This window comes from Pristiophorus japonicus, unplaced genomic scaffold (genome assembly GCF_044704955.1).
Source record: "Pristiophorus japonicus isolate sPriJap1 unplaced genomic scaffold, sPriJap1.hap1 HAP1_SCAFFOLD_389, whole genome shotgun sequence".
NCBI classification, from domain to species: Eukaryota; Metazoa; Chordata; class Chondrichthyes; family Pristiophoridae; genus Pristiophorus; species Pristiophorus japonicus.
The window spans coordinates 467294-488620 of record NW_027253750.1 but is presented as its reverse complement, the minus strand read 5'-3'; the positions used below and the strand labels follow the sequence as shown (position 1 = coordinate 488620).

Here is a 21327-nt window from a genome sequence, read left to right as displayed (position 1 = left end):
GTGTGTGTGTGGGTGTGTGGGGGGGTTGGCCCACCCTCCGGGGGGACAATGTGTGGGTGTGTGTGTGTGGGGGTCTGTGTGTGGGTGTGTGTGTGGGTCTGTGTCTGGGTGTGTGTGGGTCTGTGTCTGGGTGTGTGTGTGGGTGTGTGTGTGGGTCTGGGTGTGTGTGTGGGTCTGTGTCTGGGTGTGTGTGTGGGTCTGTGTCTGGGTGTGTGTGGGTCTGGGTGTGTGTGGGTCTGTGTCTGGGTGTGTGTGTCTGGGTGTGTGTGTGGGTCTGTGTGTGGGTCTGTGTCTGGGTGTGTGTGGGTCTGTGTCTGGGTGTGTGTCTGGGTGTGTGTGTGGGTCTGTGTGTGGGTCTGTGTCTGGGTGTGTGTGGGTCTGTGTCTGGGTGTGTGTCTGGGTCTGTGTCTGGGTGTGTGTGTGGGTCTGTGTGTGGGTGTGTGTGTGGGTCTGTGTCTGGGTGTGTGTGGGTCTGTGTCTGGGTGTGTGTGGGTCTGGGTGTGGGTCTGTGTCTGGGTGTGTGTGTGGGTGTGTGTCTGGGTGTGTGTGTGGGTGTGTGGGGGGGTTGGCCCACCCTCCGGGGGGACAATGTGTGGGTGTGTGTGTGGGTGTGTGTGTGGGTGTGTGTCTGGGTGTGTGGGGGGGTTGGCCCACCCTCCGGGGGGACAATGTGTGGGTGTGTGTGTGGGTGTGTGTCTGGGTGTGTGTCTGGGTGTGTGGGGGGGTTGGCCCACCCTCCGGGGGGACAATGTGTGGGTGTGTGTGTGGGGGGGTCTGTGTGTGGGTGTGTGTGTGGGTCTGTGTGTGGGTCTGTGTCTGGGTGTGTGTGGGTGTGTGTGTGGGTGTGTGGGGGGGTTGGCCCACCCTCCGGGGGGACAATGCCTGACCCTCACAGTGCGGACTGTAACGGGACTGCCGCCCGCCGCTAGATTTTGTGTCTGGGCACCGCCCTAGCCCCGCCCCTGTAAGCTGATTGGAGCAGGAACATGTCAATCAGTGCCGCTGCTCAATACTCGTATTTCTATTGGCTATCTTGGCCGCCGAGCGGCAGGCGGAGCCCGCCCCCTGCGCCGATTGTTCGGGCGGCCTGTCACTCTGGCAACCGGAGCCCCGCCCAGGCGGGAGAAGGGCGGCGGCAACGGGGCCGGGACCAGGACCGCGACCATCATGGGCACGGCCGAGGCCGAGGAGCATCCGCACGGTGAGTGACTTCACCGGGAGCCGCGGGAGGGAGGGCCGGCCGGCAGCGCGCTTAAAGCGGCAACACCTTCACCCCGGGGAGTGGGGTCCACAGGCTGGCTGCAGCCCTCAGCCCCTCAGCCCCCTCATCCCCTCCATCTCCCTCAGCCCCCTCATCCCCTCCATCTCCCTCAGCCCCCTCATCCCCTCCATCTCCCTCAGCCCCCTCATCCCCTCAGCCCCCTCAGCCCCTCATCCCCTCAGCCCCTCATCCCCTCCATCTCCCTCAGCCCCCTCATCCCCTCAGCCCCCTCAGCCCCTCATCCCCTCAGCCCCTCATCCCCTCCATCTCCCTCAGCCCCCTCATCCCCTCAGCCCCTCATCCCCTCAGCCCCTCATCCCCTCATCCCCTCCATCTCCCTCAGCCCCCTCATCCCCCTCAGTCCCCCTCAGCCCCTCAGTCCCTCCATCTCCCAGTCCCCCTCAGCCCCTCAGTCCCTCCATCTCCCTCAGTCCCCCTCAGCCCCTCATCCCCTCCATCTCCCTCAGTCCCCCTCAGCCCCTCAGTCCCTCCATCTCCCTCAGTCCCCCTCAGCCCCTCATCCCCTCAGTCCCTCAGTCCCCCTCAGCCCCTCATCCCCTCAGCCCCCTCCATCTCCCTCAGCCCCCTCATCCCCTCCATCTCCCTCAGTCTCCCTCAGCCCCCTCATCCCCTCCATCTCCCTCAGTCCCCCTCAGCCCCTCCATCTCCCTCAGCCCCCTCATCCCCTCCATCTCCCTCAGTCCCCCTCAGCCCCTCATTCCCTCCATCTCCCTCCGTCTCCCTCAGCCCCCTCATCCCCTCCATCTCCCTCAGCCCCCCTCAGCCCCTCATCCCCTCATCCCCTCAGTCCCTCAGCCCCTCCATCTCCCTCAGCCCCCTCATCCCCTCAGTCCCTCATCCCCTCAGTCCCTCATCCCCTCAGTCCCTCAGCCCCTCCATCTCCCTCAGCCCCCTCATCCTCTCATCGCCTCAGTCCCTCAGCCCCTCCATCTCCCTCAGTCCCCCTCAGCCCCCTCAGTCCCTCCATCTCCCTCAGTCCCCCTCAGCCCCCTCCATCTCCCTCAGTCCCCCTCAGCCCCTCCATCTCCCTCAGTCCCCCTCAGCCCCCTCATCCCCTCCATCTCCCTCAGTCCCTCCATCCCCTCAGTCCCCCTCAGCCCCTCATCCCCTCAGCCCCTCCATCCCCTCCATCTCCCCCAGTCCCCCTCAGCCCCCCCAGTCCCTCAGCCCCCGGATCCCCTCAGTCCCCATCCCCTCCATCTCCCTCAGTCCCCTCCGCCCCCCCAGTCCCTCAGCCCCCCTCAGTCCCCCCAGTCCCCCTCAGCCCCCCCAGTCCCTCAGCCTCCCCAGTCCCTCAGCCCCCCTCAGTCCCCCCAGTCCCTCAGCCCCCGGATCCCCTCAGTCCCCATCCCCCTCAATCCCAATGCTGCACTGCCATCATCATCATCGGTCGTCCCTCGAAATCGAGGAAGACTTGCTTCCACACGTCAAGTCACTGAATATATTTAAGAGGGAGATAGATAGTTTTCTAGATACAAAAGACATCAAGGGGTACGGGGAAAAAGCGGGAATATGGCATTGAGATAGAGGATCAGCCATGACCTATCAAGAAAGACTGGATCAACTGGGCTTGTATTCACTGGAGTTCAGAAGAATGAGAGGGGATCTCATAGAAACGTTTAAAATTCTGACGGGGTTAGACAGGTTAGATGCAGGAAGAATGTTCCCAATGTTGGGGAAGTCCAGAACCAGGGGTCACAGTCTAAGGATAAGGGGTAAGCCATTTAGGACCGAGATGAGGAGGAATTTCTTCACCCAGAGAGTGGTGAACCTGTGGAATTCTCTACCACAGAAAGTTGTTGAGGCCAATTCACTAAATATATTCAAAAAGGAATTAGATGAAGTCCTTACTACTCGGGGGATCAAGGGGTATGGCGAGAAAGCAGGAAGTGGGTACTGAAGTTGCATGTTCAGCCATGAACTCATTGAATGGCGGTGCAAGCTAGAAGGGCTGAATGACCTACTCCTGCACCTATTTTCTATGTTTCTATGATCATATTGAATGGCGGTGCAGATTCGAAGGGCCGAATGGCCTACTACTACTCCTATTTTCTATGTTTCTGTAAAAGTGAGTTCTCACAGGTGGGACAGACAGTGGTTGAAGAAAAGGGTGGGTGGGACTGATTTGCCGCACGCTCCTTCCACTGCCTGCGCTTGCTTTCTGCAGGCTCTCGGCGACGAGACTCGAGGTGCTCAGTGCCCTCCCGGATGCTCTTCCTCCACTTAAGATGGTCTCTGGCCAGGGACTCCCAAGTGTCGGTGGGGATGTTGCACTTAATGAAGGAGGCTTTGTAGGGTGTCCTTGTAACGTTTCCTCTGCCATGAAGGAGCTCCAAGTAGAGTGCTTGCTTTGGGAGTGTTGTGTAAGCATGCGATCTATGCGGCTCACCCAGTGGAGCTGGTCGAGTGTGGTCAGTGCTTCGATGCTGGGGATGTTGGCCTGGTCGAGGACGCTAACGTTGGTGCGTCTGTCCTCCCAGGGGATTTGCAGGATCTTGCAAACATCGTTGGTGGTATTTCTCCAGCGATTTGAGGTGTCTGCTGTATATGGTCCACGTCTCTGAGATTGATGATCAGTGAGTGAGGCAGATTGCAGAGCATCTTAAACTTGGAATCCGAGAATAACACAGCACAGAAGGAGGCCATTCAGCCCATCCTGCCTGTGCTGGCTCTCTGATGGAGCTTTCCAAATAGTCGTCACTGCCCTCTGAAGTATTTATCCAATTCCCTATTGAATCTGCTCCCACCGCCCTTTCAGCCAGCGGGTTCCAGATCACAACAACTTGTTGCGTAAAATAGAATATTTCCACATCTGGCCTCTGGTTCTTTTGTCAAACACCGTAAATCTGTGTCCTCTGGTTACCAACCCTGCTGTCACTGGAAACAGTTTCTCCTTATTTAATCCAGCAAAACCCTTTAAGATTTATTTTTAAAGGGTGACACATAAACAAGTGGGTCTCGGTTCCCAGCTCCAATCGAGTGTGACTTTCCCTCCGAGTGTAAACTGGCAACTTGTTACTGTGCTAAGTTTCACAAGAGCGCCTGCAACTTGACAGAAGTATTTGTGATGGTTTAATTTTTCTAAGTTCTTGTAAAATCAACAAAAATAAATGTCCATGTGAATATACCCCGATATTCACTATTATCTGCATGATGTTCCTAAATTAAACAGTGAGTTGTTACACACCACAGCTCAGTAATGATTATATTCTATTGGGATGTAAACAGATATTAAATTGCCTTTATTTTTTATCATTGATGTTTCCTATTTTGAAAGAAATTCTCCCTTGGTCTTATTTTAACAATTAGCAGATCGTAGGCGTAATTTCTCTATTTTGCTGGTTAGTGACTCAAACTACACTTAGATTAAGCTTTGTTTTTCTTTCCACTGAGCACTGGAAATATAAAGCAGATTTATCTACGTTTGAAAGGGAAATGATGGTTACTGTTCCAGGGTGTGACGAGCCTGCTGGCCCCTAGCTCGAATCTGCCTTTCTCTATTTCCATTTAATTAAAAAAAAACTTTCTAATGATTGGTGCCTGTCAGAGAATAAAGGATCTTTGAACCTTTAAACATCAAGTGAGACGAACGGGGCAATGATCGACCAGCAGAGTTGTAAGTGGTCTTGTCCAGCTTCTTTCACTGTAGCCCATGTGCTGCTCCACTTATTTAGTCACTCACTGATGTTCGTGTTTGAAGAAAACATTGCTTTGCATAAAGGAAAATGAAATGAGCAGAGAGCCGAAATGTATGTGTGGTGATGTGGTTGGTATCCTGGGAGCTGGGGTTTGTCTTCACAGTAGGTGGAGGTTTCACAATCTGTAGTTCTGTTATTTGAGATACGCAGATATGACTTTTCCACATTTTGACTTTATTGAAATGTTTCTGAGTTACGACAGCTGCATTTTGTCGTCAGTTTTCTTCCTTCTCCTGACTGCTCATTAACTTGCGGTGACACCAGTATAAATCAGCTGAAACTATTCCTGTGAGAAATTGCTTGGCTCAGCTCCGGTTTCACTGCCATTGTGCAGAGTGCATTCACGTTCAGACTCGCTTCTTGGCTTTTCTCAATGTGTCTGAATACTTGGTAAAGGTATGCAGTGTCATCTCCTGGTTACATTGCTGATTCAGCAAGTCTGCTCTTGGGATACAACAACAACAACTTGTAATTGTATATTGTGTATGTATGCAAATTGCTTTGTTTTGCCAGTTTTCCTTCTCCTGCCCTGAAGGCACAAACTCTTGCTGGTGTTCGGTTCCACAGATGCTAACCACTCAGTCACACCTCACCCAAGTGATCAATCGTCGCGTGTCAGCCCAGGCCCAGTCCTGTTCCTCCTGATGATCTTGCATCTACGCTTCCAGCAGGACTCGATAGCGACTGGGAGCAGTATCCTGCCTGAAACTTCCCTTTCGTAGACCCGTGCCATTGAGATGTTTGCTGTGCCCCTCTCCTGCCCTGCCTAATATCATCAGCCGACAATGTAGACCAAGGATCAAACCTTGGAGCCATCAGCAAACACTTGACTGGAATGTCAGCTGTGCGCTGGACAGCTGTAGACATGGCTCAGTTTAAGAGCACTGTGTGGCCCCTGCTTATTCATTATAAGAATATTACTGGGAGTTTGTGAATGCAGTCAGCACATCAGTTTAGAATGCTATCTGTAAAGTATCTGATTCTAAGAAGTTAATGTTTGGAGACCGTGCCGTTAATTTAAAGTAACAAAATATGAGGTGCATGCTCTCTGACACACAGCTCATTGATTTTGTACTTTTGGGCATATGAATGTCCCTGGATGTGGTCCGATTGAAATTTGTAAACCGGGCTGATTTTAACACAGTACAGAAGCATAGACGTTTACAGCATGGAAGGAGGCCATTTTGGCCCATCATGTCCATGCCAGTAATTCAAATGTGTACGGTCTTGTGACCCACGTAACAGTCTTAATGCTCATTGATGACATTGCACCTTTTGTGCTTTCTGCATAAAGACATTTTGTTTGTTTATTTAATAAGTTGGAGTTATCTCACCACCTCCTGGTTTGCTGTCTGAGAATTCTGCGTTTTGATTGGCTGCTTAGATAGCTTGTTGACCTCACAGCTACGCTTCGCTGGGAATCCCCATTAACTTGCGTTGAATTTAACGGCATGTTGGAAAACCCGAACATCTGGCCACCGAGATCGCAAGATCTTCCTGTGAAGCTTGAGTATTGTGTGCAGTTTTGGTTTCCTAATCTGAGGAAGGACATGCTTGCTATTGAAGGAATGCAGCGAAGGTACACCAGACTTATTCCCGGAATGGCAGGACTGACATATGAGGAGAGACTGGATTGACTAGGCTTATACTCACTGGAATTTAGAAGAATGAGAGGGAATCTCATAGAAACATATAAAATTCTGACGAGATTGGACAGGTTAGATGCAGGTAGAATGTTCCCGATGTTGGGGAAGTCCGGAACTAGGAGTCACAGTCTAAGGATAAGGGGTAAGCCATTTAGGACCGAGATGAGGAGAAACTTTCACTCAGAGAATTGTGAACCTGTGGAATTCTCTGCCACAGAAAGCTGTTGAGGCCAATTTGTTGGACATATTCAAAAATGAGTTAGATGTGGCGGAGCAGGCTCGAGGGGCTAGATGGCCTACTCCTGTTCCTAATTCTTATGTTTTTATGGCTAAAGGGATCAAGGGGTATGAAGAGAAGGCAGGAGTGGGGTACTAAAGTTGCATGATCAGCCATGATCATATTGAATGGCGGTGCAGGCTCGAAAGGCCGATTGGCCTACCCCTGCACCTATTTTCTATGTTACCTTGGGGCCAATGACAAATGCCTTTGCTTTGCCGCTGACTGCAAATTACAGCCATTATTTAATTTGGAAATTCAGCAGAAGTATATGGGCAGAATGCTTGAACAAAGACTTGTGTTTGTATACTGCCTTAAAAGGCCTTTCAGAAACGTTTGAATCTGACAACATTCAGAAACGTTTGATAAAATACCACATAATAGGCTTGCCAGCAAAGTTGAAGCCCATGGAATACAAGAGACGGTGGCAGCATGAATATAAAATTGGCTAAGTGACAGGAATCAGTAGTGGTAAACGGTTGTTTTTCACACTGGAAGAATACAGTGGTGTTCCTCAGGGGTCGTACTGGGACCACTGCTTTTCTTGATGTATATTAATGACTTAGACTTGGGAGTACAGGGCACAATTTAAACATTTTCAGATGACACAAAACTTGGAAGTGTAGTGAGTAGTGAGGAGGATAGGGATAGACTTCAGGAAGACACAGACAGGCTGGTGAAATAGGCGGGCACGGGGCAGGTGAAATTTAACGCAGAAATAGGAGAAGTGATACATTTTGGTAGGAAGAACAAGGAGAGGCAATATAAACTAAAGGGTACAATCCTAAAGGGAGTGCAGGAACAGAGGGACCCCAGGGGTATATGGGCACAAATCGTTGAAGGTGGCAGGGCAGGTTGAGAAAGCGGTTAAAAAAGCTGACAGGATCCTGGGCTTCATAAATAGAGGCATAGAGTATAAAAGCAAGGACGTTATGATGAACCTTTATAAATCACTGGCTCGGCCTCAACTTGGGAAGAAAACAAGCTGTACTGAGACATGACAGTTCCAGCTGCACTGGCCCTTGCGCTGTATTGGTTTACAGCATAGCTGTCACTTCACTCAAGTTACACACAACTTTCTTCATTCATTGTGACCCAAGGAAAAATCCCATTGCTATCTTATAAAGCAGGCTAGCTGTAGGCAAGAGTGGTGTTCCATATGCTGTTTACAGTGGCTCAGGTGGGAGCACTCTTGGCCTCTGGCACTCTCTGAGTTGATCATAATGTCGGCTAACAGTCTAAAGCAGAACCGAGGGAGTCATTCATTGCAGGACATGCTGTTTCCAGATTAAAAATGACTGCGTACAGTCACAGCATTTCAGAAATAACTCACTGTACTCGAAGCAGACAGATAGAATCATAGAATGGTTTCAACACAGAAGGAGGCCATTCGGCCCGTCGAGCCCGTGCTGATTCTCTGCAAGAGCACTTCAGCTAGTCCCTCCCCCACCCTTTCCCGTAGCCCTTCAAATTCTTTTTCCTTCAGGTACTTATCCAATTCCTTTTTGAAAGCCACGATTGAACCTGCCATCACCCTCTCAGGCAGTGCATTCCAGATCCTAACCACTCGCTGCATGAAGGAGTTTTCCCTCATGTTGCCTTTGGACCTTCTGCCAATCACCTTAAATCTGTGTCCTCTGGTTCTCGACCCTTCCACCAATGGGAACAGTTTCTCTCGATCTGCTCTGTCCAGACCCCTCATGATTTTGAACACCTCGATCAAATCTCCTCTCAACCTTCTCTGCTCCAAGGAGAACAACCCCAGCTTCTCCAGTCTATCCACGTAACTGAAGTCCCTCATCCCTGGAATCATTCCCATAAATCTTTTCTGCTCCCGCTCCAAGGCCTTCACATCCTTCCTAAAGTGTGATGCCCAGAATTGGACACAATTCTTTATGATCAACTCAGAGAGTGCCAGAGGCAAGACACTGTAAACAGCATATGGAACACCACTCTTGCCTACAGCTAGCCTGCTTTATAAGATAGCAATGGGATTTTTCCTTGGGTCACAATGAATGAAGAAAGTTGTGTGTAACTTGAGTGAAGTGACAGCTAAACCAATACAGCACAAGGGCCAGTGCAGCTGGAACTGTCATGTCTCAGTACAGCTTGTTTTCTTCCCAAGTACTGGGGAGTGTTCCTGACAGACATCTGCACGGCACCAATTGTCATCGCACATAAAGTACTGAAGCTGTTGCCGAATATCTGGACCTGGCCTGTGGGAGCTACCTACCCATCGAGGTATGAGTGAGTAAACATGACCAGTTTCCACATGCCTGCTTTGTTGCAGGTAAATCAGAAACATGTTTGGCTGTCAGTTGTTTGAGTAAAACCTGTCCACGTTTTTCCGTGTGAGTCACACTGTAAATCATTGTGACCAGCCCTTCCCGGATTGAATCACCCAAACAGCTTTCGCAATCTCTACCTCCATCAAATATGCAGTCTCGGACGCTTAAGTCAAACTAAACAAAGGAATTGCATTCATCCTTGGTGCATCGCACAGGACTTCGATGAATGCCTTTGGGAGAGTAGTCATTGTTGTTATGTAGGACAACAAAAGAAAACAGGAAACACACAAGGACGTTTTTTACTAAAACAGTTTGTGGAATAGATTACCGGCGCGGGGCAGGAAACACAAAACCTGGATGGATTTCAAGAAGGAACTCGGCAGGTTCTTGTCAACAAATGGGATTCAGGTTATTAGAAATGCACTGGGAGCATTCTGTGCATAGGAGGGCTGGATGGGCCGAAGGGCATTCTGTGCATAGGAGGGATAGATGGGCCGAAGGGAATACCGTGGATAGGAGGGATAGATGGGCCGAAGGGAATACTGTGGATAGATGGGCCGAAGTTCTTCTGCTTGGAGAAGTTACAATGTTACTAAACATGGCAGCAGATTTGTGCACAGCAAGACCCCACAAACAGTGAGTTAAATGGTAAACTCTGGTGTGGTCAGGGCACCTGGAAGCCTACCTGCTCTTCAAGCATAGCCATTTAACATCACCTGAGAAAGCAGCAGGATTTCGCCTTAATATCACATCCGGAAGAAGTGCTCCCTCAGTACCGCCCCTCTGATACTGCGGCACTCCCTCAGTACTGCCCCTCCGACAGTGCAGTGCTCCCTCAGTACTGCCCCTCCGACAATACCATTGGCTCCAATGCCTTTGGCTTGGGGAAGGTGGGAAATCAGCCGGAGTTCATGATACACGTTGCTGCCCAGTGACCTCTGTGACATTGGGTGATGCCCGGCTGGAATGTCCCAAATGGTCGTATACTCTGCTGACACTTGTGTTGAGGCTCACGTGAGGAATAGCCACTTGGATGAGGCATGGGGTGGCGGGCAGGGGTCTGGGTCCGGCAGGCAGCGGGCTGGGCGGGCAGCGGTCTGGGCTGGGCGGGTCCGGCGGGTCCCCTGAGCCCTTCTGCAGTGAGGCTGCTGGAGTCACGAGGTACACGTGCAAACAGGACATTAGAGCTCGGCTCTGTCTGTGTGTTGTTGGGAGTTAAATTATAGAACAAATGGGAAACAGTTCAACCTCCGCCACCTCCAGGCCAGATCTAAGGTCGTCCCATCCTCTGTCATTGAACTACATTACGCAGAGGACACTTGCGTCTGCGCACACTCGGAGGCCGAACTCCAAGCCATCGTCAACATCTTCACCGAGGCGTACGAAAGCATGGGCCTTACACTAAACATCCGTAAGACAAAGGTCCTCTACCAACCTGACCCCACCACACAGGACTACCCCCCCCCCCCCCCCCCCCCCCCGGTTATCAAAACCTACGACGAGGCCTTGGACAACATGGACCTCAGGACCCTACTGTCCACAAGGGCAGACATCGACGACGAAGTCCAACACCGCCTTCAGTGTGCCAGTGCAGCCTTCGGTCGCCTGAGGAAGAGAGTGTTTGAAGACCAGGATCTCAAACCCGGCACCAAGCTTATGGTCTACAGTACAATAGTGATGCCCGCTCTCTTATATGGCTCAGAGTCGTGGACTATGTACATTAGACACCCCAAAACACTGGATAAGTACCACCAGCGCTTCCTCCGCAAGATCCTGCAAATCCATTGTCAGGACAGACGCACCAATGTCAGTGTTCTCGCTCAGGCCAACATCCCCAGCATCGAAGCACTGACCACGCTCGATCAGCTCCACTCGACGGGCCACATCGCCCACATGGCTGATACGAGGCTCCCAACGCAAGTGCTCTACTCGGAGCTCCAACACGGCAAGCGAGCCCCAGGTGGGCAGAGGAAACGTTACAGGGACACCCTCAAAGCCTCCCTGATAAAGTGCAACATCCCCACCGACACCTGGGAGTCCCTGGCCAAAGAGCATGCAGAAAGCAAGCGCAGGCAGCGGAAGGAGCGTGCGGCAAACCAGGCTCCCCACCCATCCTTTCCTTCAACCGCTGTCTGTTCCGCCTGTGACAGGGACTGTGGGTCCCGCATTGGACTCTTCAGTCACCTGAGAACTCATTTTTAGTGTGAAAGCAAGTCTTCCTCGACTCCGAGGGACTGTCTAAGAGATGAGAATATTGTGGTTGAACATTATAAATTGTGAGGGGGATTTTTGAGAGTCCTTCTGACTGTAATTGGAAAATTGGCTGATAGGCTAATATTGTACAGTACTGTAGAAATTAAATATTAATCTTTTGTGAGGATTATCTCATCTCATTAGTAAAAGCTCCTGCTAACACTGCGGTGTATTTCAGCAAGGGCTGTATGGTCTCATTTGGCTTGATAGAAATTTGCAAAACTGGGCTAGAAAGGGGCCATTCATGAGGTTTGTGCAATGGGGAAGGGAGGATTGTGTAGCACACAATGCAAGGCGAAGTTTCCTTGCCAAATGTATATGTCCGATGTTTAATGCTTGCACTTCTAATGTTTCTGTTCTGCATGCCCCGGGGATCTGGAAGGGTTTAAAAACGTCCAAAACTAAGAGGGTGGGGTTGAAGAAGCATGATTGTGTGTGTGTGTTTTATGGGTAGCCCCAGTAGAGTTACTGAAAGTTTTGTTCCCCATCAAACACAAGTTGTGTAGAAGTGTCAGGAGGAAATCACATGCTTGATGAAACCAAGCTGTGGGTTTAGAGAATTCTCGTCATGGGTGGCATTTGGGTGATTGCTTTTGTTTCTGTAGTGAGGGCTAGGTTTCAGTACAGGCTTGACGAGGGTTTGGTTGATGCTGACAGGGCTGTCATTTATTACTCGCCTCGTGTTGCCCTGAGCAGGTGGGCCTTCTCCCGGAACCGCTTCACTCCGTGTGGTGAAAGTGCTCCCACTGGGAGGGGATTCCAGATTCTGACCCAATGACGATAATGCAATTGCGAAGCATGTCTAAGTGATGTTGGGGGTTTCCAGGACAATGCTGCTCTTGTCCTTGGTGCTGGAGGTTGCTGGGGAGAGAGGTGCTGTCGGTAACCTTAAGTCTCGTCGTCAAGAGCATGCAGAAATCAAACGCAGGCAGCGGAAGGAGCGTGCGGCAAACCAGTCCCACCCACCCACTTCAACCACTGTCTGTCCCACCTGTGCAGAGACTGTAATTCCCGTATTGGACTGTACAGCCACCTAAGACCTCATGCTAAGAGTGGAAGCAAGTCTTCCTCGATTCCGAGGGACTGCCTATGATGATGAACCTTAGTTACCAGCTTCAGGGAAACATGAGTAGAGGGATGAAGTATGGGATGGGGAAAGGTCCTTTACTGTCAATTCGCAATGCTGATTGGCTGCTCAGATGACCCACTTGGGCCAACCTGCTCATTCGATACCATATGGCAGAGTGGGCCTGGTTGAGATGGGCGCTGATTTACCAGGTGAGTTTGGTCAGCGCACATTGTGTACGATTGGTCCCAGCGAGCCTGTCTGAGAAACAGATAATAGAATGTGCCTTATAATTCGGCTTCATGTCTTTTCTGAACAAGCTTGGTGAGTATGCCGGGCCTGTCCGCTGACACGTGTGTATTACCTTGTGCCTTCATTTAGCTCCTGATGCCAGTCCTGGGTTCCTAATTGATTAGCTGAAATCATTCCATTTATTGATTAAATTGAATCTTAAAACCGTGCTACTTATTACAGTGAGATCATATCCATTGGTGAAGTGCTCACTGATGGCAAACATTGGGCTGCTGACCCAGTGTTGCAGAGCTCAGCCGCCCCGCTGTCTGCTTCCGGCCCAGCCGCCCCGCTGTCTGCTTCCGGCCCAGCCGCCCCGCTGTCTGCTTCCGGCCCAGCCGCCCCGCTGTCTGCTTCCTGCCCAGCCGCCCCGCTGTCTGCTTCCAGCCCAGCCGCCCCGCTGTCTGCTTCCGGCCCAGCCGCCCCGCTGTCTGCTTCCGGCCCAGCCGCCCCGCTGTCTGCTTCCGGCCCAGCCGCCCCGCTGTCTGCTTCCGGCCCAGCCGCCCCGCTGTCTGCTTCCGGCCCAGCCGCCCCGCTGTCTGCTTCCGGCCCAGCCGCCCCGCTGTCTGCTTCCGGCCCAGCCGCCCCGCTGTCTGCTTCCGGCCCAGCCGCCCCGCTGTCTGCTTCCGGCCCAGCCGCCCCGCTGTCTGCTTCCGGCCCAGCCGCCCCGCTGTCTGCTTCCGGCCCAGCCGCCCCGCTGTCTGCTTCCGGCCCAGCCGCCCCGCTGTCTGCTTCCAGCCCAGCCGCCCCGCTGTCTGCTTCCGGCCCAGCCGCCCCGCTGTCTGCTTCCAGTCCAGCCGCCCCGCTGTCTGCTTCCAGCCCAGCCGCCCCGCTGTCTGCTTCCGGCCCAGCCGCCCCGCTGTCTGCTTCCGGCCCAGCCGCCCCGCTGTCTGCTTCCGGCCCAGCCGCCCCGCTGTCTGCTTCCGGCCCAGTTGCCGGTTATTCCCATTTTATCAGAGGCTGTGGCCGCTCGTACTGGAATGTGACACCACAGGTGCCGGCGACTCCAGCACCTCTCCCCAATGGCTGTTGTTTGCCTGCGAGTGCGGACACTGAGTGCAGTCAGCATATCTCACCATGGCGAGCATGGTTAGCAGGGTCCCCGCCTGCCCTCACTCGAATCCACACACCGGCACTTTGTGGCCGCTGTCGAAGTGATCAGTAATGGGAATGTTGGCCAATTGTTCCTTTTGTGGGTGGTGGGTGGGGGTTAGAGAGGGGCAGTAAGAAAGTAGATGAAGGACAAATTGCAGTTGCTTTAGACAAGCCAAGCTCCTGGCGTACACGGCTCCATGTAACTCAGGAAGAATTGAAAATATTTAGATAGTGAGGTACACGCACGGCACTGTTGTTAGTCAGTTTGTCAGAGTCAAATCGCCTCAAATAAATAGCCTTATACCATCATCATCATCATAGGCAGTCCCTCGTATCGAGGATGACTCGCTTCCATGCCAAAAAGGGATGAGTTCACAGGTGTTTCAATGAAGGAGCTAATATTCCGGATCCCGAACTACATGTTGAAGGGTGGAAGATGCCTGTGTGTGGATTGTTTTAACGTGGGGTGACCGTTGTACACCAGCCACCACACGGGCTTGACAGAGCTAGGCCTTGGTCCGGTGGCAAGGGTTACCCAGGAGGACTGGAGACCTGCTCTGCTGCACTGACCCAGTGCACACCTATCGCAGTGTGGGCTGGGCCGTGCTGCCCCTGGGCCCTCTCCTCTCCTGGGCCCCGATCACGTCCCTCTACAACCTCTCCCCGCTCCTTCGCCCCGACCTCGCCGCTCCTGCCCACGCTCCAATCACCGACCTGGACCTTGATGACGTCACTCTTCGCTGCCGTTGCCCTCCTGCACCAGCTCACGTTGTACCTTGCAACGGTACACCACCTCGCTGTCCAGGGCCCACCGCTCGCCACTCCTTTTATGGCCCCGACCTGCCGCTGATGGTCTCTCGCAGGTCGGGGCTGCCACGCTGCTCATGGCCGAAACACGAATCTATCAAACCAGCATCCCTCTAATACATGTATTTAAAATGGGGTGCAGCTTAAGCAAGAGACTGGAGCCATTTCACATTCATCATCAGAGCAGACTGCCGCAAATCATCCCTCATGGTGTCCCTTCAAACCACCGACCTGCTCCAGATTGACCTGCAAATTCAGATATTTCTGTTTTAATTTCAACCACCCATAGTTTACAGTCAGAGACACTGGTGTAACTAGAGGATGTGGGCCCCAATGCAAACATAGATTTTTAAAAATCACAGAATGACAGGGAAAAGTGCAGCTGGCCAGGGAAGACCCTGTGCAGCCGCCCCTCGAGTGAGGGGGTCCGGGGGGCCAAAGAGGGCGTTTGGGGTCTGGCAGAGCCGGTGTGAGGGGGAGCCGGGACCAGTGTGAGGGAGGGTTTACGGGGTGGGGGGTTACCGCGGGGTCCAGGAGCGGAGCTGAGCCAGGTGCGGATGGCGGGACGATAGTGCTCCAGGCTTGGGCTCTCTACGATTTCCAGAGCGACAGTGTGGGCGAGATCTCGGTACGGGAGGACGAGGTGTTGACCGTGTACAGCGAGCACGACATCGAGGGCTGGCTGGAGGGGGCCAACAGCCTGAGGGGCCTCTTCCCCTCCTCGTACGTGCAGATCCTGTGAGCCAGGAGCGGGGGCGATGCTGTGCCCGGTGTCGGTGCCACTGAGCCGCCTCCCGCTATGCCAACATGCCGACCAGCGGCTTCCCCCTGCAGACCTGCCCCGCCGCTAGCACCTTCTGGCCCCCCCCCCCCCACCTTACGCCCAAACGGGCGGCCTCGGCGGGGCTGCAGCACCAGGCGTAGGGCAGCGACGGTGACGTGGGAAGATAACTCGACGATGGCGGACGAACCGCTGTCTGGGGGCAGCGGGGGAGGTACCGGCGAGTTCTCAGATTTCGACGGGACGGGCTGCTATCGAGTGAGCACGGGGGCGAAGTTCCCCATCAACTCGGTGCCCCACATCCCCGACAAGCAAGCCATCGGCCGCTTCGAGGAGGACTCCATCTCCAAGCAGAAGAAAGGGCTGACACTGTGGATGAACCACATGCCGAGCCACCCGGAGCTGGCCCGCTGCGACACCTTCCAGCACTTCCTCGCCTGCAACGATGAGAAGACTTGGAAGCAGGGCAAGAGAAAAGCCGAGAAGGACGACCTGATGGGCAACTCCTTCCTGACACTCAGCACCTCGCAGCGCCCCCTCGACCTGCAGCACGTGGAGAGCAGGGGCGACTGGTTCAAAACTTTCACCACGAGGATGGACGAGAGCGTTTTCCAGCTGAGCCACACCACCAATGGGTTCGCGAGGAAGCAGGTGGTGGGTACCCCCTTCAGGTGTAGTTACGCCACTGGCCAGAGACTGAAGGCCACTGCTCACTGTATTCTGAGGGAAGTGAGTTCTGAGTTACTGCAGTAATTTGGTGGAATTGAGGAATTCTGCAGCTGCTCGTAAAACAAAACCACAGTAAGAAACAAACACAGGAAATGCCGGAAATACTCATCGGGCCAGGCAGCAGCTGTGGAGAGAGACAGAGATACCGTTTCAGGTCGACGCCCCTGCATCACAACTGGAGAAAGTTAGCGATAGAACTGGTTTTAAGCAAGTATAGGGAAAGGGCGGGGGAGGAACAAAAGGGACGGTCTGTGATCAGGTGGCAGGCACGACAGATTAAAGGACAACAGGGATGATTTCCAGCATCCACCGCAGGAAAGCGGATTAAATGTTTGCGTCACTCTTGCCAAGTGTGGGTACGTGTGTTGGGATTTTCCGATTGTGTTTTCCTGTTCAGCAGTGTTTTTAAAGCTGCTCATCTCTCCAACATCTGTTCTCATCTTAGCAATTTGCAGGATACTTTAGTGGTGTGCATTGGACCCTGGCCAACCATTTTTGCAATCCCTATTTATATTTGCATAGCTGCAGTTACGGTCTGGTGATGCCAGAACAGAAAACAACTTGAGAAGAGTGTATAACAGGACCAGACTGTGCGACACCTACGTTGTGAATATGCCGTCTCGAGAGAATACAACCGCTACGCCAGCAAAGACAGGCCGATCCAGGCCGACTTGAACAACCTGCTACCAACCCGTCTCAGATCCAGAAGGCCATTTTGGACCGTCACCAAAGCCTTTCAGCAACCTCCCCTCAGCCTGGATGACCGAAGGCGAAGTGCTTGGAAGAACTGCGACATACGGAATGGATTCCTTATCGAGGAGCCCACAGTACAACCTGAAGGATCAAATCTTTCTTGCAAACAGTGGGCAACCATCGACCGCCTCAGAACTGGTCACGGTCGATGCTGCCACCTTCTCCATAGGTGGGAGATTAAAGCCTCCCCATCATGTGACTGTGGAGCTCCTAGTCAGACCCTGGAGCATTGAGCACTGCCCTCAGGGCATTTGCAGGCAGCCTACAAGATGACCATGCTGTTAAGCCGGAAGCTTTGGCCTGGATATCTGACTTGGATATGGACATTTGATTTGCTACTACTATACGAAAGAAGAAGATAACGACGACTGTGTGACAGCTTTACTGCAACACATACTGGAGATAGAATTCCTTAACTTACTCTCCCCTTCCCATTCGCTCTTCTACCACTCCCACATTGCCCCATATTTTAGTTTGGTGTAAGATTGACCTGTGGTTGGGCCTATTTGTTGTTTTTCTCTGTATAAATGCAGCTTGAGATGTTTACTGTTAAATGTGCTACCTAAATACAGGTGTTTATTTCATTAATTGCTCCCTTGCACAGTGGAGAGCAATAATCGGATGAGAACAGTGGATCAGGCGAGTGCTGGTCCAATGGCGCGATACTCTTCACTGCTATTACTGCTGTGGTGATACTTTGAACCTCTCCCATTTGTGCAGCTCCCGATGTGAGCAGTGTACAGTATTCTTGTTTTGATTTGACTGAGCTAAATTCCGCATTCATTGCCCCCGAGCGCAAATTGAAGCGAATAGCACGTTTCTGCATTCTACTGACATTACACTCCCGTTCACCCATCACCCCTGTGCTCACTGTCCTACATCGGCTCCCGGTCCGGCAACGTCTCAATTTTAAAATTCTCATCCTCGTGTTTAAATCCCTCCATGGACTCACCCCTCCCTATCTCTCTAATCTCCTCCAGCCCCACAACCTCCCCCCCCGCCCCCAAGATCTCTGCGCTCCTCTAATTCTGGTCTCTTGAGCATCCCCGATTGTAACAGCTCCACTGTTGGCGGCTGTGCCTTCAGCTGCAGAGCACACGAATGGCAAACAGCAAGCTCACAACATCAGCAAACATCAATGTCCAAACACGACAGGCACAAGGCCCTTGAAACCATATTTCCCATAGAAATTCTCCTCCGTGCTCATGGTCTCAAACTGTACAGATTCTTCACACAATGTTCTGAAATTCCCTCCATAAACCTCTCCGCCTCTCTTTCCTCTTTTAAGATGCTTCTTAAAACCTGCCTCCATCTGCCCTAATAACTCCTTATGAGGCTTGGTGTCGTTTTCTGCGTTAAAGGTGCGATATAAATGCAAGTTGTTGTTTATTCACCTGTCTGGCTCAGAGACATGGACCATATACAGTAGACACCTCAAATCGCTGAGAAATACCACCGACGATGTCGCCGCAAGATCGTGCAAATCTCCTGGGAGGACAGACGCACCAACGTTAGCATCCTCGACCAGGCCAACATCCCCAGCATCGAAGCACTGACCACACTTGACCAGCTCCGTTTAGCTGGCCACATCGTCTGCATGCCTGACACAAGACGCCCAAAGCAAGCGCTCTACTTGGAACTCCTACACAGCAAGTGAGCCCATGTGTGCAGAGGAAACATTTCAAGGACACCCTCAAAGCCTCCTTGATAAAATGCAACATCCCCACCGGCACCTGGGAGTCCCTGGCCAAAGACCGCCCTAAGTGGAGGAGGTGCATCCGAGAGGGCGCTGAGAGCATGCAGAAAACAAGTGCAGGCAGCGGAAGGAGCGTGTGGCAAACCAGACTCCCTACCCACCCTTTCCTTCAACCACTGTCTGTCCCACCTGTGACAGAGACTGTAATTCCCGTATTGGACTGTAGACTCACCTGAGAACTCACTTGGAGAGTGGAAGCAAATCTTCCTCAATTTCGAGGGACTGCCTATGCTGATGTAGGGGATGGTGTTTTGGTCAGATTTCTCTGACTCCTTGGCGTTTTCAAGGCGCCCCACATCCTGGATTCTAGACTGTGGACTGATTTGGGGGTTGTGAGAAACTGAGACAGAGTCAGTTGGGTAGGATGCAAAACTGGTTTTATTGTGTTCAAACAGAGTAAAAAGGCACATTTTTAATAATCACAGTAATCAGGTACAAATAGGGAGAAATGGCAACTCAAATGCTCTATATTTGGGAAGAACATAGAAACATAGAAACATAGAAAATAGGTGCAGGAGTAGGCCATTCGGCCCTTCTAGCCTGCACCGCCATTCAATGAGTTCATGGCTGAACATTCAACTTCAGTACCCCATTCCTGCTTTCTCGCCATACCCCTTGATCCCCCTAGCAGTAAGGACCTCATCTAACTCCTTTTTGAATATATTTAGTGAATTGGCCTCAACAACTTTCTGTGGTAGAGAATTCCACAGGTTCACCACTCTCTGGGTGAAGAAGTTCCTCCGCATCTCGGTCCTAAATGGCTTACCCCTTATCCTTAGACTGTGACCCCTGGTTCTGGACTTCCCCAACATTGGGAACATTCTTCCTGCATCTAACCTGTCTAACCCCGTCAGAATTTTATATGTTTCTATGAGGTCCCCTCTCATTCTTCTGAACTCCAGTGAATACAAGCCCAGTTGATCCAGTCTTTCTTGATAGGTCAGTCCCGCCATCCCGGGAATCAGTCTGGTGAACCTTCGCTGCACTCCCTCAATAGCAAGAATGTCCTTCCTCAGGTTAGGAGACCAAAACTGTACACAATACTCCAGGTGTGGCCTCACCAATGCCCTGTACAACTGTAGCAACACCTCCCTGCCCCTGTACTCAAATCCCCTTGCTATGAAGGCCAACATGCCATTTGCTTTCTTAACCGCCTGCTGCACCTGCATGCCAACCTTCAATGACTGATGTACCATGACACCCAGGTCTCTTTGCACCTCCCCTTTTCCTAATCTGTCACCATTCAGATAATAGTCTGTCTCTCTGTTTTTACCACCAAAGTGGATAACCTCACATTTATCCACATTATACTTCATCTGCCATGCATTTGCCCACTCACCTAACCTATCCAAGTCGCTCTGCAGCCTCACAGCATCCTCCTCGCAGCTCACACTGCCACCCAACTTAGTGTCATCCGCAAATTTGGAGATACTACATTTAATCCCCTCATCTAAATCATTAATGTACAGTGTAAACAGCTGGGGCCCCAGCACAGAACCTTGCGGTACCCCACTAGTCACTGCCTGCCATTCTGAAAAGTACCCATTTACTCCTACTCTTTGCTTCCTGTCTGACAACCAGTTCTCAATCCATGTCAGTACACTACCTCCAATCCCATGTGCTCTAACTTTGCACATCAATCTCTTGTGTGGGACCTTGTCGAACGCCTTCTGAAAGTCCAAATATACCACATCAACTGGTTCTCCCTTATCCACTCTACTGGAAACATCCTCAAAAAATTCCAGAAGATTTGTCAAGCATGATTTCCCTTTCACAAATCCATGCTGACTTGGACCTATCATGTCACCTCTTTCCAAATGCACTGCTATGACATCCTTAATAATTGATTCCATCATTTTACCCACTACCGATGTCAGGCTGACCGGTCTATAATTCCCTGTTTTCTCTCTCCCTCCTTTTTTAAAAAGTGGGGTTACATTGGCTACCCTCCACTCCATAGGAACTGATCCAGAGTCAATGGAATGTTGGAAAATGACTGTCAACGCATCCACTATTTCCAAGGCCACCTCCTTAAGTACTCTGGGATGCAGTCCATCAGGCCCTGGGGATTTATCGGCCTTCAATCCCATCAATTTCCCCAACACAATTTCCCGGCTAATAAGGATTTCCCTCAGTTCCTCCTCCTTACTAGACCCCCCGACCCCTTTTATAACCGGAAGGTTGTTCGTGTCCTCCTTTGTGAATACCGAACCAAAGTACTTGTTCAATTGGTCCGCCATTTCTTTGTTCCCCGTTATGACTTCCCCTGATTCTGACTGCAGGGGACCTACATTTGTCTTTACTAACCTTTTTCTCTTTACATATCTATAGAAACTTTTGCAATCCGTCTTAATGTTCCCTGCAAGCTTCTTCTCATACTCCATTTTCCCTGCCCTAATCAAACCCTTTGTCCTCCTCTGCTGAGTTCTAAATTTCTCCCAGTCCCCAGGTTCGCTGCTATTTCTGGCCAATTTGTATGCCACTTCCTTGGCTTTAATACTATCCCTGATAACACATGTAACAGATTAAAAGAACACAGTCCTCCCACCTCCCAAAATACTTATGCACTAAACCTGGAAGGGGAAAACACACAAGAACATCAACA

At 51.7% G+C, this 21327-nt stretch overlaps 1 protein-coding gene across 3 annotated transcripts in view; it reads left to right on the top strand.

Annotated features, from left to right (window-relative positions):
• The first annotated feature begins 1107 nt into the window (after window positions 1–1107).
• Window positions 1108–21327, top strand: part of LOC139250552 (choline transporter-like protein 2) — a 120132-nt gene continuing 99912 nt past the window's right edge. For 2 of the 3 annotated variants that reach the window (XM_070872937.1, XM_070872941.1), the window contains exon 1: window positions 1108–1201. In XM_070872937.1, the coding sequence (XP_070729038.1) occupies window positions 1168–1201 (34 nt within the window). In that variant the 5' untranslated portion in view covers window positions 1108–1167. Of the gene's footprint in view, window positions 1202–4857; window positions 4899–21327 lie in introns of those variants that run through there. The other variant, XM_070872940.1, reaches the window with a different exon arrangement.